General features: G+C 43.2%; 2 protein-coding genes across 3 annotated transcripts; both read right to left on the bottom strand.

The window, feature by feature from the left end:
• Nucleotides 1–799: 799 nt before the first annotated feature.
• Nucleotides 800–5,470, bottom strand: LOC111978907 (uncharacterized). Its single transcript, XM_024009153.2, has 7 exons — nt 5,066–5,470; nt 4,652–4,825; nt 4,408–4,526; nt 4,159–4,324; nt 3,930–4,045; nt 975–3,837; nt 800–887 (listed from the first exon to the last, which is right to left on the bottom strand). The coding sequence occupies exons 1-6, from the start codon at nt 5,427–5,429 to the stop codon at nt 1,102–1,104; spliced, it is 3,675 nt and encodes a 1,224-aa protein (XP_023864921.1). The 5' UTR covers nt 5,430–5,470; the 3' UTR covers nt 800–887; nt 975–1,101.
• A 4,927-nt stretch (nt 5,471–10,397) lies between these two features.
• LOC111979126 (profilin-2) lies at nt 10,398–18,427 on the bottom strand. Of its 2 annotated transcripts, none has more exons than XM_024009430.2 (3): nt 18,096–18,427; nt 15,688–15,880; nt 10,398–12,674 (listed from the first exon to the last, which is right to left on the bottom strand). In XM_024009430.2, the coding sequence occupies exons 1-3, from the start codon at nt 18,222–18,224 to the stop codon at nt 12,577–12,579; spliced, it is 420 nt and encodes a 139-aa protein (XP_023865198.1). In that variant the 5' UTR covers nt 18,225–18,427; the 3' UTR covers nt 10,398–12,576. The 2 variants fall into 2 exon arrangements, with proteins under 2 accessions (XP_023865198.1, XP_023865197.1); XM_024009429.2 differs by having other exon boundaries at nt 10,398–12,349.

The following is an 18,427-nucleotide window of genomic DNA, read 5'->3' as shown; positions in this document are numbered from 1 at the left end:
ACTACTAATTGTAAGTTGCTTTGGATAATGGACTCAGACATGCTGCCTCTTTTAGGATGGTACTTTCTAGCACTGTTGAAGCAAATGTGGTAGAGGTCTTACTGTAACCCAATATTGAACAAGCCACAACATCCCCATACACAACTCCTAACCAGTTGTGTGAACTCCCAAACTAATTCAATTGTTGAGGTTTAAAAAAATAAAATCCTCAGCATTTCTTAAGACTGCAGAAAAGCTTTATAGTTCACTCTAGACATGCGCAAATGAGTGACTCATGAGGATAATGGGTGACAATGTCCTGCCACCAAATGCATGTGCAGTCTGAGTGGGATGCTAGCAAAATGCAGTAGACTTCAAAGCGGCAGGATAGAAATTGATGCACTATGAGTAATGGTTCACATTCAATAGCAAATAGTTTATTTTAGACTCCGTTGAGATCAGTGGCCAATACAACTATAGCATGCAACCACTTGAACCCATTCMCTTGAAAAGCTGAACTATTTTTCAATGTGACCACTAGATGGGAGGCTTACACCATATTTGAGTGTTAGAATACTGCCAGCGTTTCAGCAATGATCTGAAATAGCTTCTGGAGCCATGGTCTGAAATTATTAATTTAAGTTTGTATGTGGGTGACATTGACTGGGAAAAGTACACAGAAAAGTCAGTGGTGTAAATGTGTAAATTGTGCCTTCTGGTTTACAGTACAAGTGTTAATCACACCTGGCTAAAACATTTCTTAAAACCTAAATTTCTTAACATGCAGTTAAGGGGAAAAAATTAAAACAATGTTGCGCAATTGTCAGTTAATTACTTTATTGGGAAAACACGACTGCTTCTGGTGGGCATCAGCACCATTAACTGAAGGATGCATGACCCTTCTCATCCTGAAAAAGAGATGCATGTTGAGTCCACTGTTCAATTAAAGACTTAAAATGTTTAGGCAACTATGGAGGAAGGTCAAAATGACTTACCATTTAGATAGCAGCATGGTAAGAACCTCCTGCGGACTGGGCCGGGTAAGAACCTCCTGCGGACTGGGCCGGGTAAGAACCTCCTGCGGACTGGGCCGGGTAAGAACCTCCTGCGGACTGGGCCGGGTTAAGACCTCCTGGCGGACTGGGCCGGGTAAGAACCTCCTGCGGACTGGGCCGGGTAAGAACCTCCTGCGGACTGGGCCGGGTAAGAACCATGGAACCCCTCGTTAGACCCTAGTGGCACAATGGGCTTCCAATAGTGTTCGAAGGACTCTGGGAATTCAGGTCTGGAGGGTTTACCAGAAGGCTTGGCTGCAGGTTTCTGGGGGTAGGATGGTTTGGAACCAGCATAATATATTGGCAATGAGCCGTAATGGGTAAGCATTTGTTGGCCTGAAGGATTTGGTTGCTGAAGGCTAGAGATACCCTCTGAATTACTGGGAAGGGAGCCACCCAGTTCCTTGACTGGTCTTGGAGGCTGAGGCGTTCCATGTGGATGCTCTTGAGGACTCTGTTGTTCAAGTGTGCTATGCATCTGCATTGCAGATTCAGACAGTTGGGTGTGGTGGTGGTCTGGTTGCATCAGAGGCTTGGATGCGTAGAACATGTCAGGGTCATACCACATTGGAGGTCTGAAAGGATAAWGTGGCCACTTTGAAGGTTGGGGTTTTAAGGGCTTGTTGAGGTCACTGGACAGCGATTGAGGTTCAGATGGTTTACTTGGATCACTGGCAGGTCGCTCATGTTCCACGGGCTTGTTAGAATAAACAGGTGCTTGGCCATGTGGCTGTACTGGACCTTGTGAGTTGTATGGCAGAGGATATGCATGCATAAGCTGTTGTGGGTTATGGGGCAGAATTGGTTGTTGCTGTGCCATAGGTTTTTTGGAGTCACTGGCAGGTGCTTCAAAATATGGGCGCATTGGCTGCTGTGGGTTGTAGGGCTGAGAATGTGATTCCTTTGGATGTTGGGGTTCTGAGGGCTTGTTGGCATCACTAGGTGCTTGGGCATACGAAGCCAAGGAGGCTGAAAATCTCATTCCATGCTGACTCCAGTAGTCATGGAAACCAGTCAAGGACGTTTTAGTGGGGGCAACCGTCTGAACCGTTATAGGTCGTTGGGTTGTAGTGGCTTGGCTAGGTTCAGAAACTGAAGCATAATTGAACAGGTCAGATGTTTGTTTGAAAGGGTAAGCGGGAATGATTACACTATCCTTGGATGTTACAGGGCCAAAATGGTTGTGGTGGTGTTGATGGAAAGATATGGGCATGGGGCAGCAGGTCAAGAAACCAGTAGGGCAGACTGCAGGACAATACCCAGGATGTGGTGGATAAGAGTCAACTGGCTGAGGTGAACTTGGAGCCACAGTTGGAGGTGCTTTAGTATTTCTTTGATGACTAGGTTGTTGAGGAGCAGGTATCCATGTATGAACAACAAGTTCAGTTTGTTCTGATGTTTGAGTTACAGGCCTAARTGGGATTGTAATGGGCTTAGCTGGCTCAGGGTAGAACTGTTGGTAGTGATGTGGGTAATAGGGATGCAGTGGAGCTGTTGGCTTTTCAGTAGCAGGGGGAAGCATGGAAGGTTTAGGCTTTGGAGTCACAGGYTTGGCTGGTTGACGGTCAAAGGAATCCCAAGGAATTTGGGGGTCTTTAGGGGGAGAGCCAGTTACAGGCTTGGGATGTGGAGGATAGTGAGGATGTGGGTAGTAAGGATGCTGCACATGGCCTTGAGGAGCGTTGGTAGCAGGAGTAGACACTTGAGGGGGAGGAGTTACAGGCTTAGCAGGCAGAGGGTAGAATGAGAAGTAATACTGAGGGTTCCCAGGAGGCAGAGTATCAGGTTTCAGGTAGTAAGGATGTAGTGGAGCTGTTGGCTTTTCAGTAGCAGGGGGAAGCATGGCAGGTGTAGGCTTTGGAGTCACAGGATGCGTAGCAGGCTTGGCTGGTTGACGGTCAAAGGAATCCCAAGGAATTTGGGAGTCTTTAGGGGGAGAGCCAGTTACAGGCTTGGGATGTCGATAGTCAGGATGTTGTACAGGGCCCTGAGGAACTTTGGTAGCAGGGGAAGGAGTTGCAGGCAGAGGGTGGAATGAAAAGTAATACTGAGGGTTCACAGGAGGATGCGTAGCAGGTTCTGTGTAGTAAGGATGCAGTGGAGATGTTGGCTTTTCAGTAACAGGCTTTTGAGTCATAGGAGGATGATCATAAGGATATGGGTAGTAAGGATAGTACACCTTGCCATTTGGAGCTTCTGTTGCAGGGGGAGGTGTGGCAGGCATATGAGTAACTGGCTGAGGGTAGAAGGACTCTGAATACCARTGAGGCTGGGGGTCTTTAGGTGGAGAGSTAGTTACAGGCTTGGCTTGCTGATGGTAGAAGGACTCTGAATACCAGTGAGGCTGGGGGTCTTTAGGTGGAGAGCTAGTTACAGGCTTGGCTTGCTGAGGGTAGAAGGACTCTGAATACCAGTGAGGCTGGGGGTCTTTAGGTGGAGAGCTAGTTACAGGCTTGGCTTGCTGAGGGTAGAAGGACTCTGAATACCAGTGAGGCTGGGGGTCTTCAGGTGGAGCGCTAGTTACAGGCTTGGCTGGCAGAGGGTAGAATGAAAAGTAATACTGAGGGTTCCCAGGAGGTGGAGTAGCAGGCTTTGTGAAGTAAGGATGCAGCGGAGCCTGGGGTTTAGAGGGTGGAGTAGGCCGAGGAGGAAACATTGGACTTGGTTGAAGCGCAATAGTGGGAGGAAGAGGAAACAAAGGGTTTTGGGGGTAATTGGGGCGAGGGATAGACTGGTCAACAGAACTAGGACAGGACACTTTAACCTCCCCCTCTCCAGCAAGTTCAAGGGTGAACATCCCATCCTGCAATAAAGAGATTAACATTTGAGTCAAATCATGTCCTTCAAAACCAGCAAGGGCAATATTAACACAACTGACAATTCAGAAAGCCATACCTTAGTTTCCACACAGGGCTCATAATGAGCAGAAATGGTCACATATTCTAGATGAGGTACCACACTGTAGCCACAATGGGGCGAAACTTCCATCAATGGCTGCCAGTGTCCTTTGACTGGAAGAGAGTAATGGAGTAGAACTTAAAGCATACAGTTACAAATATACTTATCTAACTTGCGCTTGTGTTCCTCTTGAGAMTGCATGAGGATTGAGACTTAAATTACTTACACTTGACCCTGAGATCCTTGGCAGAGGTGCCCCCCTCCATTTTCACYACCATGCCCTCAGGGTAGCAGGAAACAGTAGGAGGGTTGGGTTTAGAGGACTTTTTGGCAGGGCAGGACATTTTAATTGGCAACCCCCACCAACGCAAAGGCAGAACATAATTACCATCCTGCAAGATTAAATKTAAAGTTACTCATCTTGGAAAGTGTTAAAATTCACAATAAAATAGGAACAATTTCATTGACCTCATACCTCCAGTGTGACATAACAGCCATTATAGATTGCAATGAAAATCCAATCCTGGCGAGTGGCTMTGATGGAATGACCACAGCTTGTGGGCAACTGTGACAGAGGCAGGGGAGASTGATTTCCTGCAAGACATTGTAACAGCAAGAGAAATTAAATTTGTTAACCAGTAACACAACAAATGACATTAACTTGTACAGCTTTCAAATGACTCAAAATCAAATACCAGGATAAACAGCTGGATACTTGCCTCGGTCCACAAAAAAGAGAGACCCTGGTGTAGAGCCTGTGTCATGGACCTTTAGTTTCATGGAGTCCCCAACACATTCAACACTTGGTTCCATCCGCAAAAGACTTTCCACCACTGGACTACTTGGGCTAGCTGTGCCATAAACTTGCCCTCCCAGCTGCTTAGATTCCCAACCTTTAAAGTAGAAGACAACKTATGTATTTAACTAAACCATTGGTAGTCCATTCTTAAACCTAGGTTGTAGGGCAATGCTACTAAAGCCATTCACAGGACTAMGAGTCCCTAACAGCATTGTTTGGACCAAAACTTTCCATTTACACTGGAAGGTGCAACTAATTGTTGTTAAGTCAAAAACATTCCTAAAAATAGAAACAAAATGAAGATAATAAAAAGCAAGTTAGAGATCATACATACCCATGTCAGACTGGTAGTCAGCATCATCCAGTGAACCATTGGAGGATCTGACTTTGGAGACAGTATGTTCATCAGTAGAAAAACTCTCATTTCTTGGTTTGACATTACGTCCAAGTATAAGCCTTCCAAATTGCACAGCACCTGTAGACTGCTCCTCTTTACCATTGTTAAGATCCCCCTTCAAATGGGGTCCCAGGACAATAGAGGATTTTGACGATCTTGTTTGTGTTAATGCAGTGCACTGACCAAAGGAGTTCAATACTACCACAACTAGCCCTAAACATATTAAAGAGAGACGCTCCTCTTTTGCCTTCCATGCCATCGGACTAAAATCGCGTTTCACAAACACACCAGACCACCACATCAGTGTGCTGAAAGAGTGTCCTTCACTCACTGTCGCCAGAGGCTGAATATGATTACCGACCAATTAGACTTCAGACCTCCCACTCACAGGTGTCTCTAATCAAATGACCCACGTCACCTTCAGGAGGGTGCGACATTCAGAACGATGCAGACAGAAATGTCTTGTTCTAAGCTGACATGGTTCCCTATTCTACATGAGAGGCATATGTCTATTCTACATTACAGCCTACATTGCTATCTGAACATTGCGTCCAAGTTGAACGCAACTGTGATCAATTAGTGGTATTTGGTTGATTGACGAGTACGCTTAGAATATTTTCCACTATAACCAGGTTTCCATCCAACCTTTTCATGCGATTAAAGTGCATGTTGCCGGCCTGATGGGAACAGCAAATTTGTCGGTAAACCTTYCAAATGTCGACAAAACAAAAATACGCTAAACATGGTGGGATCTTTTTGTCTGTACATTTAATTATGCGAGATATTGTGGTGGAAAAGACTTTAAGCAAAAACATTTTATATAATAACCATGATATCAAAGTAAATTTGGAGTCGTGATGATATGTTGTGTGGTCCTCCCACTACGACTCTGGAAAGCATGCAGTGTATTAGGCTGCAGATTAAATAACATGATGAACTTCACAGGGTGGTGAAAGTGCACGGTGATGAGCTTGATGCTCCTTTCCAGCTGTGCGTGATGACATAGTGCACATTTTGCCACAACATATCGCGTGATTCCAAGTTTACTTCAATATGACGGTTATTATATCAATATGTGCGCATTAACGCGGTTTCACCGCCATTTCCTGCATATTTAATTTTACCGACCCAAAAGTTCCCACCTTGTCTCGCGTATTTTGTTTTGTCGCCATTTGAAAAGTTTACAGTCAAATTTGCTGTTTCCATCAGGCCTGTCGTGATATTTTTTTRTCCTACATGTACTTTACTTGCATGAAAAGGTTGGATGGAAACCTGGTTATGGAGTCTCATCTCTGTAAGACTCTTTTTAAACGACATCAAATCTTGTTCTTCTCCGTTTCCCCAGATCATGTAGTGTGTGAGGAGGAATTCAAGTATGCCATGTTGGCCCTGAACTGCATCTGTCCAGCAACCTCGTCCCTCATAACCTTACTGGTCCACACTTCACAGGGCCAGTAAGTTACACAACCACCCTGCACCCTCATATCTAGTCGGCTCTTCAAGGGTCTACACTCCATAGGATCTGCAAAGTACAGTAGGCAACCCACCTACCACTAAGTCTCTACCCACCAAAACCCCCCCCACCCCACCACTAAGTCTCTACCCACCTACCACTAAGTCTCTACCCACCAAACCACCAAGTTTCTACACACCATCTGTTTATGGTCACCATCTGAAGACATTGGCCCCAAATCGACCCCTAGACCCTGGTCGAGTTCCCCATGCTCAGACGTTGGCCACATCATTGACTTTTCCATCAGGCACCAGATTGCTATAACTTACAGTGCATTCAGAAAGTATTCAGACCCCTTGACTTTTTCCACATTTTGATACATTAAGGCCTTATTCTAAAATGGATTAAATAGTTTTTTCCCCTCATCAATCTACACACAATACCCCATAATGACAAAGCATGTAGTTTTTTTGGTGCAAATTTAGGAAAAATATAAAAATCACATGTATGTAAGTATTCAGACCCTTTACTAAGTACTTTRTTGAAGCACCTTTGGCAGCAATTTCACCCTCGAGTCTTCCTGGGTATGACGCTACAAGCTTGGCACACCTGTATTTGGGGAGTTTCTAACATTCTTCTCTGTAGATCCTCTCAAGCTCCGTCAGGTTGGACGGGGAGCGTCGCTGCACAGCTATTTTCAGGTCTCTCCAGAGATGTTCGATTGTCCTGAAGCTACTCCTGCGTTGTCTTGGCTGTTTGCTTAGGGTCGTTGTCCTGTTGGAAGGTGAACCTTCGCCCCAGTCTGAGCGGTATGGAGTAGGTTTTCATCAAGGATCTCTGTACTTTCTCTGTTCATCTTTGCCTCGATCCTGACTAGTCTACCAGTCCCTGCTGCTGAAAAACATCCCCACAGCATGATGCTGCCACCACCATGTTTCACTGTAGGGATGGTGCCAGGCTTAATCCAGACGTGACGCTTGGCATTCAGGCCAAAGAGTTCAATCTTGGTTTCATYAGACCAGAGAATCTTGTTTCTTGTGGTCTGAGAGTCTTTAGGTGCCTTTTGGCAAACTCCCAAGCGGGCTGTCATGTGCATTTTACTGAGGAGTGGCTTCTGTCTGGCTACTCTACCATAAAGGCCTGATTGGTAGAGTGCTGCAGAGATGGTTGTCCTTCTGGAAGGTTCTCCCATCTCCACAGAGGAACTCTGGAGCTCTGTCAGAGTGACCATCGGGTTCCACCTCCCTGATCGAGGCCATTCTCCCCCGATTGATCAGTTTGGCCGGTTGGCCAGCTCTAGAAAGAGTCTTGGTTGTTCCAAACTTCTTCCATTTAAGAATGATGGAGGCCACTGTGTTCTTGGGGACCTTCAATTGCTGCAGAAAATATTYTGGTACCCTTCCCCAGATCTGTGCCTYGATACAATCCTGTCTCGGAGGTTTACAGACAATTCCTTTGACATTCACTGTCAACTGTTGGACCTTATATAGACAGGTTTGTGCCTTTCCAAATCATGTCCAATCCAATGAATTTACCACAGGTGGACTCCAATAAAGTTGTAGAAACAGCTCAAGGATGATCAATGGACACAGGATGCACCTGAGCTCAATTTCGAGTCTCATAGCAAAGGGTCTGAATACTTATATAAATAAGGTATTTCTTTTTTATATTTTTTTTAATAAATTTGCCACAATAAAAAAAATAAAAAAAATATGTTTTTGCTTTGTCATTATGGGGTATTGTGTGCAGATTGATAAGGGAAGTGTTTTATTTAATCAATTTTAGAATAAGGCTGTAACTTAACAAAATGTGAAAAGTCAATGGGTCTGAATACTTTCTGAAAGCACTGTAAAAAACGCTAAACAGAAAATTTATTTTCATTTGTTAAATGAATTAGACCAAGCTTATTTCTACAAAATAAAAAGTGAACAGAATATTTAGACAAGTTAGCTGGCTAACTCCATAATCCTGCCTTGTAGTATACCTCTGGCATTCATCAGCAATGTCTGGACAGAGAAACGCACCCACTATATGCACTGAGATTGACAGGTGTAAGCAGCGGTCATGATCCCCTGCTCAAACGTTGCATGCATAAACCAATGGTTGCTGCCACGTTATCGACTGTGCCATCGGGCACCAGATTGCCCATATGGTGTATATTGTGCTTTCAAGACAACTGGGAACTCTGGGGGGGAAAAATCTCTCTAGGGTGATTCCACAGTTTTCCGAATTCCAAGTTGGATGACCGTTCAAAAGGATTTTCCCCAGTCGGAGTTAGTTTGTTTCCAGGTTCCCAGTTGTCTTGAATGCGGCATTAGGTCAGGGGAGAACGACTGGCCCCTCTCATTGAGGACTTCCAAGTTCAAGGCAAACCGGGGTACTGCAGGCAATGTTTTCAGAAAGCAGGATCCCCCATTATAGTCAATAGGTTGCTTTTTATATATATTTTGTTGTTACAATTAACTGCCGAAAATGCTGTTATCAAGGTAATTTCCTTAGTATGTGACGTTAGAGATCAGCATGTGGGAGAAGTCAGCGCTCAGGGATGAAAGACGAGTTTCCCACTAGTAATTACAAGTTGGAGGGGCGTTCAAGTGGATTCTTCCYAGTCGTATGTGGTAAATACAACCTACCCACTTTTTAATGAACGCAGCATTATACGATAAAAACCTCTCACGCAGTGTTTACACAGGCAGCCCAATTATTGTCAAAAGAGCTGATCGGATTGCTCAAAACGACCAATAAGTGGTAAAATATCAGAATTTGACTGCCAATGTAAACGCAGCGGACTGCCAATGTAAACGCAGTGCACAGAAGGCTGAGGGGAGAACGCCTCATAATAATGGCCGGAACAGAGCTAATTTCCACAGCGCCAGAGTCCACTGGCGGTRAGCTTCACACCACTCCAGCAGACGCATGGCATTGCGCATGGTGGTCTTACGCTTGTGTGCGGCAGCTCGGCCACGGAAACCCATTTCAAGAAGCTCCCGACTAACAACTCTTGTGCTGAAGTTGCTTCCAGAGGCAGTTTGGAACTCAGTAGTGWGTGTTGCAACCGAGGATGATCCCGTTCTGTGAGCTTGTGTGGCCTACAACTTCGCAGCTGTTGCTCCTAGACGTTTCCACTTCATAATAACAGCACTTAAAGTTGAGCGGGGCAGCTCTAGCAGAGCGGAAATTTAATGAACTGACTTGTTGGAAAGGTGGTGCCCTAGGACGGTGCCACGTTAAATCACTGAGTTTTTCAGGAAGGCCATTCTATTGCCAATGTTGGTCTATGGAGATTGCATGGCTGTGTGATCAATTCYATACACCTGTCAGCAAAGGGTGTGGCTGAAATWGCTGAATAAACTAACTTGAAGGGCTGTCCACAAACTTTTGTATATAGTGTATGTGATTAGTTGTAYGTAAAATACCTATCCAGGCATTGTAAGATCGGTAAGGMGTCAGCAAAGCCTGGGCAGAGGAACGCTCACATTATGTTCTAGCAATGTGGTGCTCGACCGCAGTCGATGACAAGGAACGCAACTATTGGTTGATGCATGCAACGTCTGAGCAGGAAAACGCTAACTATGGCTGCATTTACACAGGCAGCCTAAATCTGATCTTTTGCCCAATTATTGGTAAATACCAATTAGCGGAGAAAGATCMGAATTGAGCTGTCTAAATATGGCATATATTGTAGAGTGTCTTGCACGTTTTTTCACATCTCCTACTCTAATGCTGCAGCATTTTTATCATAAAGATCAGTTTAATCAAATAACTCAACTACAGAATTGAAATCAGTTAATAAATCAAGAACACACAGGGTTACAGTTCTGGTTGGAATAGCTTTTATTTGATCCGTCTGTAAACAAAAGGTGATTTATCAATTTATACAATTTTCCCCAAATTTTGAAAATGCACATTTCATAATTTTGAATCCAAATGCATAAGAGGAAAATGTWTTTTTTTGGTCTGTACATAGTCCACAAAGCCTGGAGTGTATCGGTTGATGCCAAAATATCCCGAAGGAAATTGCCATTGAAGTTAGTCCTTGCTGGGGCAGCAGTTTAAAAAAAGAATAATCTAACTCAAAGTAGCAACAGACCAGATCTGTGTTATGGCACAGGATACACAGTTTTTCTTAGAAAGTTTTCACAAGACAACTTAGTGTTCTTATTCCAACCAACACCATTTTTCATAAATTTAGTGTACACACTATCACTATTTTCATATTTTTTTTGTAATTTACTGTTAAGTACCGTGCTATGACAGTTGCTGATACACATGATGATAAGTAGAGCACTAGGCAATAAATTCAAAGAGTTTGTTGCCCAGCAGAGCTTGGGTTTACAGTCAAATGCATTCAGTGAGAATACCACAGGTGTCAAATGAGACTGCAATTATCTGTTAACAAATGATCAGCAAATCAATTCGTGTTTTAAAGTCATCATAAGAAGCAGTGTGTTTTACAGTCATCTGAAGTATAGTCTAATGATTACAGTCAAACAGAGGACAACAATCAYCCTTCACAATGATTTGAAGCAATTCTGAAAAGTCCCCTAACTGTGACATAACAATTGGTCCTATGGAAAATATAACTTGCCAACTTGACAAAACATGGTTATGTAGGGAGTCGGGACGATACGCTGCACAATACATCGGCAGCGTGAAATACAGGAGCTGGCAGATGGAATGTCCATGGAGACTTCAAGATGTAGTGAGGGTTCATGGGAGGAATTTCTATCAACAAAAAACCTCAGCAATACTGATTTGATCTGCCATTACAATATTCCAACACCACAATGACGTTTAAGACCACATTCAAGTTACAACAGCAAAAGCATTTGATGGAAGACAATGCAAAAGAACAAAAAGTGGTCTGACTCAGGGGTTTTAAGGTGTATGTATCGAGGATTATTCTGGATTTATGTAGTATCCAATGACAAAGCAAGAAATTGAGGGCTGAATGAAAATAACATTTTGCGGGAATATAAAAGTTTTGGGAAGGGCAAGGAGAGTTCAGCTCTGTATGGTTAAAGACAGGGTTAGGGTCAATTCCATTTCAATTCAGGAATTACACTGAAATTCCAATTCTCTTCAAATAGGAAAATGTGGAATTGGGTTAACTTTCTGAATTGTCTGGAAATAAAATGGAATTAACCCCAACCCTGCTAAAAGATATGCATGCAACTTTCAAATCCTGACAAGGAAGCCACCCGGAGAAAAGGAAAACAATACCAGCCGGTTATCTCTTCAGTACGCTCATAAGGCATTGTCCCATCCAAAACTATCTGCACCATTGAATGACACAGACATTCACAGTGTGATTCCTCATCGTTTTCCAATTGCTAAGTATTTGTTTTTACAAGCCGAGTCCAAATTTGGTATACACTTTATTACATTATTMATTTCTTTGCACATGTGTTTTGGTAAATATAAACTTCAACAATTTGTTATTGTAGTGTCAGAAATAGAGTTGAGTACATCCTGTAGTGTTAATACTCTGAGAAAGAACAGGGAGATAGGAGAAGAAAAAACAAAACATGAATTAACATGAAAAATAAAATAAGGGTGTACATAAAAATGGAACTGGGAGAGAAATGCATCTGTTAACTAATCCTGGAAGTACTGTCAACACAATGAGGGGGAGCCAGAGGGAACTGCTAGGTGGGTAGACAGGCTGCCTTAAGATCCAGACTTCCTCAGGTACTCAGCCATAGTAAATGCTTTCTTGTTGAGTTGTCCGCCATGGACCCCTTCTTTTCCCATGACTAAAACCAATGCTGGAGCACACAAGGAAACAAAAGGGAAAATGACAAATTGACAAGAAAGTATTTTTCCCCCGCTAAAAGTGGGGATAAAGGTGACATAGGACCTTACCGCCACCATTACTCTCCATTGCTATTAAAGTTTCCACGACATTTGACTGCTTGCAGGAGAAATCTTAACAGCAATATTTTATTTTCTCTTCTTTATGTCCCTCAATTTTAACTAAGCAAGCTTGGTGACACTAGAACCCTGAATCCCTCAAGTATTTTGCCATTGAGTATGCCTTCTTATTCAATCCACCTCCATGGACCCCTTCTTTGCCCATTACAAGAACCAAGACTGAAAGAGAAGAAAGGAAAGGGGAAAGTTTAGAGCGATCAAAGGGAAAGACAGTCAAGTGAGGAAAAGAAGGTTAGTGAGCCTATGGAAGTGTTTCCCCTATATTCATTTAGCAGAGGTGGCCCACCGCTGAATTGTTGCTACCTCTGCAAAAAATATAAATGAATAAAAAAATATATAAATTTCTGCCAACACACACTTTTAAATGGATAGTTGTTGGCTCAATGACTGGAAGTTTATGGGAACAGCTACCACTGCTGAAAAAAATCATAGGGGAAACACTGTACAGTTGGCATAACAGAAGTTAAAGTTATGGCTTGTGTGTGTTATAGTTTTTATTTTTATTGATAGTTCCATATCGGGATATTTTTTTAATCGTATCGTTTTGACAACTTCACAATATTATTTTTACACAAATTGGCTGTACCTGCACGGAAAAAAATACTATTTTTCCATCATAGTTTGTTCTTCATCTTCTTTTGAAATATTTTTACGAGGATAACACTTTGCATATTGCTACGCTACCAATCATCAATGTCATTGCCTGGATTCAAGCATATGGACAATGTACAGAATTGTATACAGACCTGACCGTAACTTCAAGAACACGGCTTGAGAATTTATTTTCTTTCTATAAACTGAAGCCTTACATTAAACCAAGTAGGGCCTTTTCTTCACAAGTCACCTGACTACTTGCAAACAAGTTCAATGCACAAATGTTTTGGATAAATGTTTCAAACAGATAAATAATGTAACTGAACAGAAGCTGTTCCAACTGTACAGAAACCAGGAATAAGCCAAATTACCTCTAAAAAAAAGTTATCTATCCTTTAGGAGTGTATGCAATATGATGCTCAGGCACCTGAACGTATCTCTGGTTTATTAGTCCACCTTTTACAGTGTCATAACCCCTCTACAGAGCACTTCAATCACTACATGCATATAGGACCTTCCCTCTGAGGTGTGGGGGTCCCGTGTGGCTCAGTTGGTAGCGCATGCCACTTGCAATGCCAGGGTTTTGGTTTCGATTCCCATGGGGGGGGGGGGGGACCAGCACAAAAAAAGTATGCACTGACTACTGTAAGTCGCTCTGGATAAGAGCGTCTGTTAAATGACTAGAACGTCAAAAGAGTTGAATGTGGCCAACATAAGGTAATGTGGGTGGGGGATGTGTGTGGTATGTTTTTAAAGCCACTTCTACACTCAGGGTTATTACAGGGCTCTACAGTGCCGACCACTTTTCTTGCATATGCACCTACATATTTTGCTGTGCCACCTGGAATTTTAATTTAGGAGCATCAGTGTGCCAATACAAATGAAGAATTCTAGCTTTATCACCTCCTTTTTCATTGTGSTCCTAAAATTCTTTGTGTGGTCCTACATTTTCAAAATAGGCACACACGTGCTCATTGTAAAAATATGTCAGCGTAGAGCCCTGTATTAGTGATGGTAGGGGTAAAGTGGCACAGGGAGACTGGACAGCCACCTACCATTTCTCTTCATAATACTTGGCGGTGTCTTGCCCAAAAACATTTGAGGCAGAATAACAAATGCAAGCAGCATATTAAAAATTTGACATTGCCTTGAAAATGGAAGTCCATGGACTGCTAGTTAATCAAAATGTAGGCTACAAGACCCGTTTTGCCTGCGCCAAAATGTAGAGAGACATTGTAGGCTACTGTCCAGGGAGACGATATAGAGGGCTAGAAATGTTAAACAGACTACCTTAACAGCATGCATCTAAAATGTTAGTGAGGTTGACAACCACCCAATAGTTAAGAGGCAAGAAGAAGCCGAAAAAAGGTAAAGACCCTCAAAGTTGTTGATTAGACTCAAATGACAGATGTCAGTAAGGACCACAAAGGCAGATGGACTTAAGAGTAGGCAAACCTTGACTTCTTGTTTCTTTACTTCTGCCATTTCAATACACTAACTTGAATGAGACTGCTTGTGAATTAGGCTTACTTTTTCTCATACAAAGCATGGATCTTCATAAGTAACATCTATGTACTTTGCCTCAATGGACACATCTGGCCGACCGGTGATGAAATTCAACAAGTTCTCTTCGATTTCTATTTTATACCCCCCCCCCCCAATTTCCTGGTATCCAAATTGGTAGTTAGTCTTGTCTCATCGCTGCAACTCTTGTACGGACTCGGGAGAGGCGAAGGTCGTGAGCCGTGCGTCCTCCAAAACACAACCCAACGAAGTCGCACTGATTCTTTACACAATGCACGCTTAACCCGGAAGCCACCCGCACCAATGCGTCAGAGGAAACACCGTACACCTGGCGACCTTGTCAGCATGCACTGCACCCGGACCGCCACAGGAGTCGCTAGTGGGACAAGGAAATCCCTGCCGGCCAAACCCTCCCCTAACCTGGACGATGCTGGGCCAATTGTGCGCCACCCCATGGGTCTCCCGGTCACGGCCGGCTGTGACAAAGCCTGGACTCAAAACCAGAATCTCTARTGGCACAGCTAGTACTGCATTGCAGCGCCTTAGACCACTGCACCACTCGGGAGGACAAAGTTCTCTTCGATTTCTATCCCAAAGTCACAGCAATGTCCTAGCTTAAATTGTACCATTGACTATATTGATAAATCAAATTGCACATGTTCATATTTCCCTTTGCAACACAGATATATGTTGTGCTGTATTCTGTTTCATAGTAAAAAAGCTGCATGATGTACTAATATGAGAACAGAGCACTAGAACGAATCATCACCACCAATCCACAAGAYGCTTGCATTGACTAGAAGGCAATACTTGAATATTTTAGGCTGCGTTAGAAAGGCAGCCCAATTCTGATCTTTTTCATTAATTGGTCTTTTGACCAATTAGATCAGCTCATCTGAAAAGATCCGATGTGATTGGTCAAAAGACCAAATAGTGGGAAAAAGATCAGAATTCCGCTGCCTGTTCCAAAACGCAAACTTGTAGGATGGATCTGGGGCTATAACGTTGCAATCACTGAAATGTTTGTTTACCACTAAAAGTAGTCACCCTTTACCTTTTCCGGCTTTGCCTACAGTAACGTTGTATGTTGGCTCTCCTCCTTGACTCTTTGTCCTGATGTCCATTGTCCAGTCCCCTTCATTATGGAGGCTGTCTCTGATGACCGAGCACTTCTTCGAACCCAAGGTCATGCCGTTGGTGAAGAAGCTAGCCCTGTCCTTTCCAATGAGGACATCAATTTCTTGAGGCTGAAACACAGTTAAAGTGCACTCACAAAGTTAATGCAGATTAAAAAGTGGACATGTAACATTTAGAAATGGCAGCGCTACTAAAAGCATCTGGAATGGGGTGCACAACTGGATTTAAGTCATATTTTGTAAAGAGGGTATGGCAAGAGGGATGGTATCTACCAAAAAGACAGCAACGAAAGTTCTTCGTAATGCATAGGTGCTATTTTATTAATTTTTGAAAGCTGACGTCAATTTTTGTCGAAGCTCGTATTTTTTTKGGTGGGTGCGACTACCCTGACCTATTTTATTTTATGATAAATACACTGAGAATAATGAATAAGTAGTACAGCACTTAAGTCTACATTCAAAATGCATTAGTGGAGTTGGCTAGCTACACTTGTCTACAAACTAATCTAACTAGCTACACTGTAAAAAAACGCAACATGTAAAGTGTTGGTCCCATGCTTCATGAGCTGAAATAAAAACTGTAATTTTCCATAAGCACAAAAATTTCACAAATTGTACAATTTGTTCACGTCCCTGTTAGTGAAGATTTTCCTTTGCCACGATAATCCATCCACCTGAGGTGGCATATCAAGAAGCTGATTAAACAGCAGCACCTTGTGCTGGGACAATAAGGCCACTAAAATGTGCCATTTTTTCACAACAGAATTCCACAGATTGAGGGGGCGTGCAATTGGCATTTTGACTGCAGGAATGTCCACCAGAGCTTTTGCTCAAGAATTGAATGTGACCAGATCCTGAGGCCCATTCATCCACCTCATGTTCAGCATGATAATGCATGGGCCCACGTCACGAGGATCTGTACAAAATTCCTGGAAGCTGAAAATGTCCAAGTTTATYCATGGTCTGCATACTCAGACATTGAGCATGTTTGGGATGCTCTTGATCGCGGTGTACGACAACGTGTTCCAGTTTCCGCCATATCCAGCAACTTTGTACAGCCATTGAAGAGGAGCGGGAAAACATTCCACCGGCCACAATCAACAGCCTGATCAACTCTATACAAAGGAGATGTGTTGCGCTGCATGAGGCAAATGGTGGCCACACCAAATTCTGACTTGCCTTTATTTTTTTGCCACGCCCTTGCCTTTTTTTTTTTAAAGGTGTCTGTGACCAACATACATACAGCATATGTATTCCCAGCCATGTGAAATTCATAGATTAGGGACTAATGGATTTATTTCAATTGACTGATGTCCTTATATGAACTGTAACTCAGTAAAATCTTAGAAATGGTTTAGTTTACATTTTTGATCAGTATAGTTAGTAAGCTCACCCATTGTGGATGGCATGGGAGAGCCGCCATCTTGGGAAGCAACAAGGCAAGTTAGGTCCTGAGTTACGCAAAACGCTTAAGAACTCTTTCTGCAACTAGTTAATATTAACTACTACCTTGCATATTTACTTAGTTAACTAGCTATAACATAACATGTCGAAATGTATCTATTGTCTCGGTTCTCCAAATGGAGACATTGGGTAACACGCCGTTATAACTAGCTAGCACACCCGTATAGAATAAACAGATTAGGCAGGCCGTTAGCTGACGCTTTGGCAAGTGTAGGTAGGTAGCTAGCTAGCCACATTAGCATGTTGGCTAACTTGACTATGGTATCTGACGTTAACTTTAGACCACGACACTCATTCATTGGATCTAACGTTACCGTGCTCCCGAGTGGCGCAGCGGTCTAAGGCAAGCGTCACTACAGACACCCTGGTTCGAATCCAGATTGTATCACAACCGGCCGTGATTGGGAGTCCTATTGGGCGGCGCACAATTGGCCCAGTGTCGTCTGGGTTTGGCCGGTGTAGGCCGTCATTGTAAATAAGAATGTTCTTAACTGACTTGCCTAGTTAAATAAAAGGTGATATTATAAAAATAAAAATAGGTTGTCTAGCAAGCATGCCAGCTAAGTAGGCTAATTCTGGACAGCTAGCTAACATTGTTAGCAGCCAGGATAAATCCACAACAGTTTTAGCCTAATATTATTGGCCAAGTCTAATTGTACATATGACGTTAGGAATAGCAAACTAGCATGCTAACGTATCTAGTTTTAGCTAACGTTACTCGCTTGCTGRCCAAACGGAATGGACGGTGGAGCTAGCTAGCAAGCGAACTCGTTAGCTAAACTAGGTTCGGCGAGGTTGTGATCATCCCTGYCAGCATTCATTCTGATTCACATTTGTTATTGGTTTCCATTTCATTTCTTACCGTTATGTTGTTAAAAGTACCACCGGCATGTGCTGCCCAAACGTATTTGGCGTCYGTATACCCAACAATGGCGGAATCCTGACAGCTGCCATCCGCCATCAGGTTATCCACGTAGCTTTGCCAAGACATGTTGAAATATACAGCTCCCTATGAACTCCGAAGTGTAGTTTATGGGATAAGACAGTGACAGYCGATTTTGCGCTGCTTACGGATCAATTTAGTGTCTCTAATTGTACCCCCACTTCGACGTTCACACACGTCTTGGCTCGGGCAGTAAAGAAAGCCAATGTAATCAGGCAGCGCATGGGTGTAGTCTGCGTCAGATCACTCCG

The sequence above is a fragment of the Salvelinus sp. IW2-2015 genome, linkage group LG19, assembly GCF_002910315.2.
Source record: "Salvelinus sp. IW2-2015 linkage group LG19, ASM291031v2, whole genome shotgun sequence".
NCBI classification, from domain to species: Eukaryota; Metazoa; Chordata; class Actinopteri; order Salmoniformes; family Salmonidae; genus Salvelinus; species Salvelinus sp. IW2-2015.
Note: the sequence above shows the minus strand (reverse complement) of the source record. Positions and strands in the feature narration are given on the sequence as shown.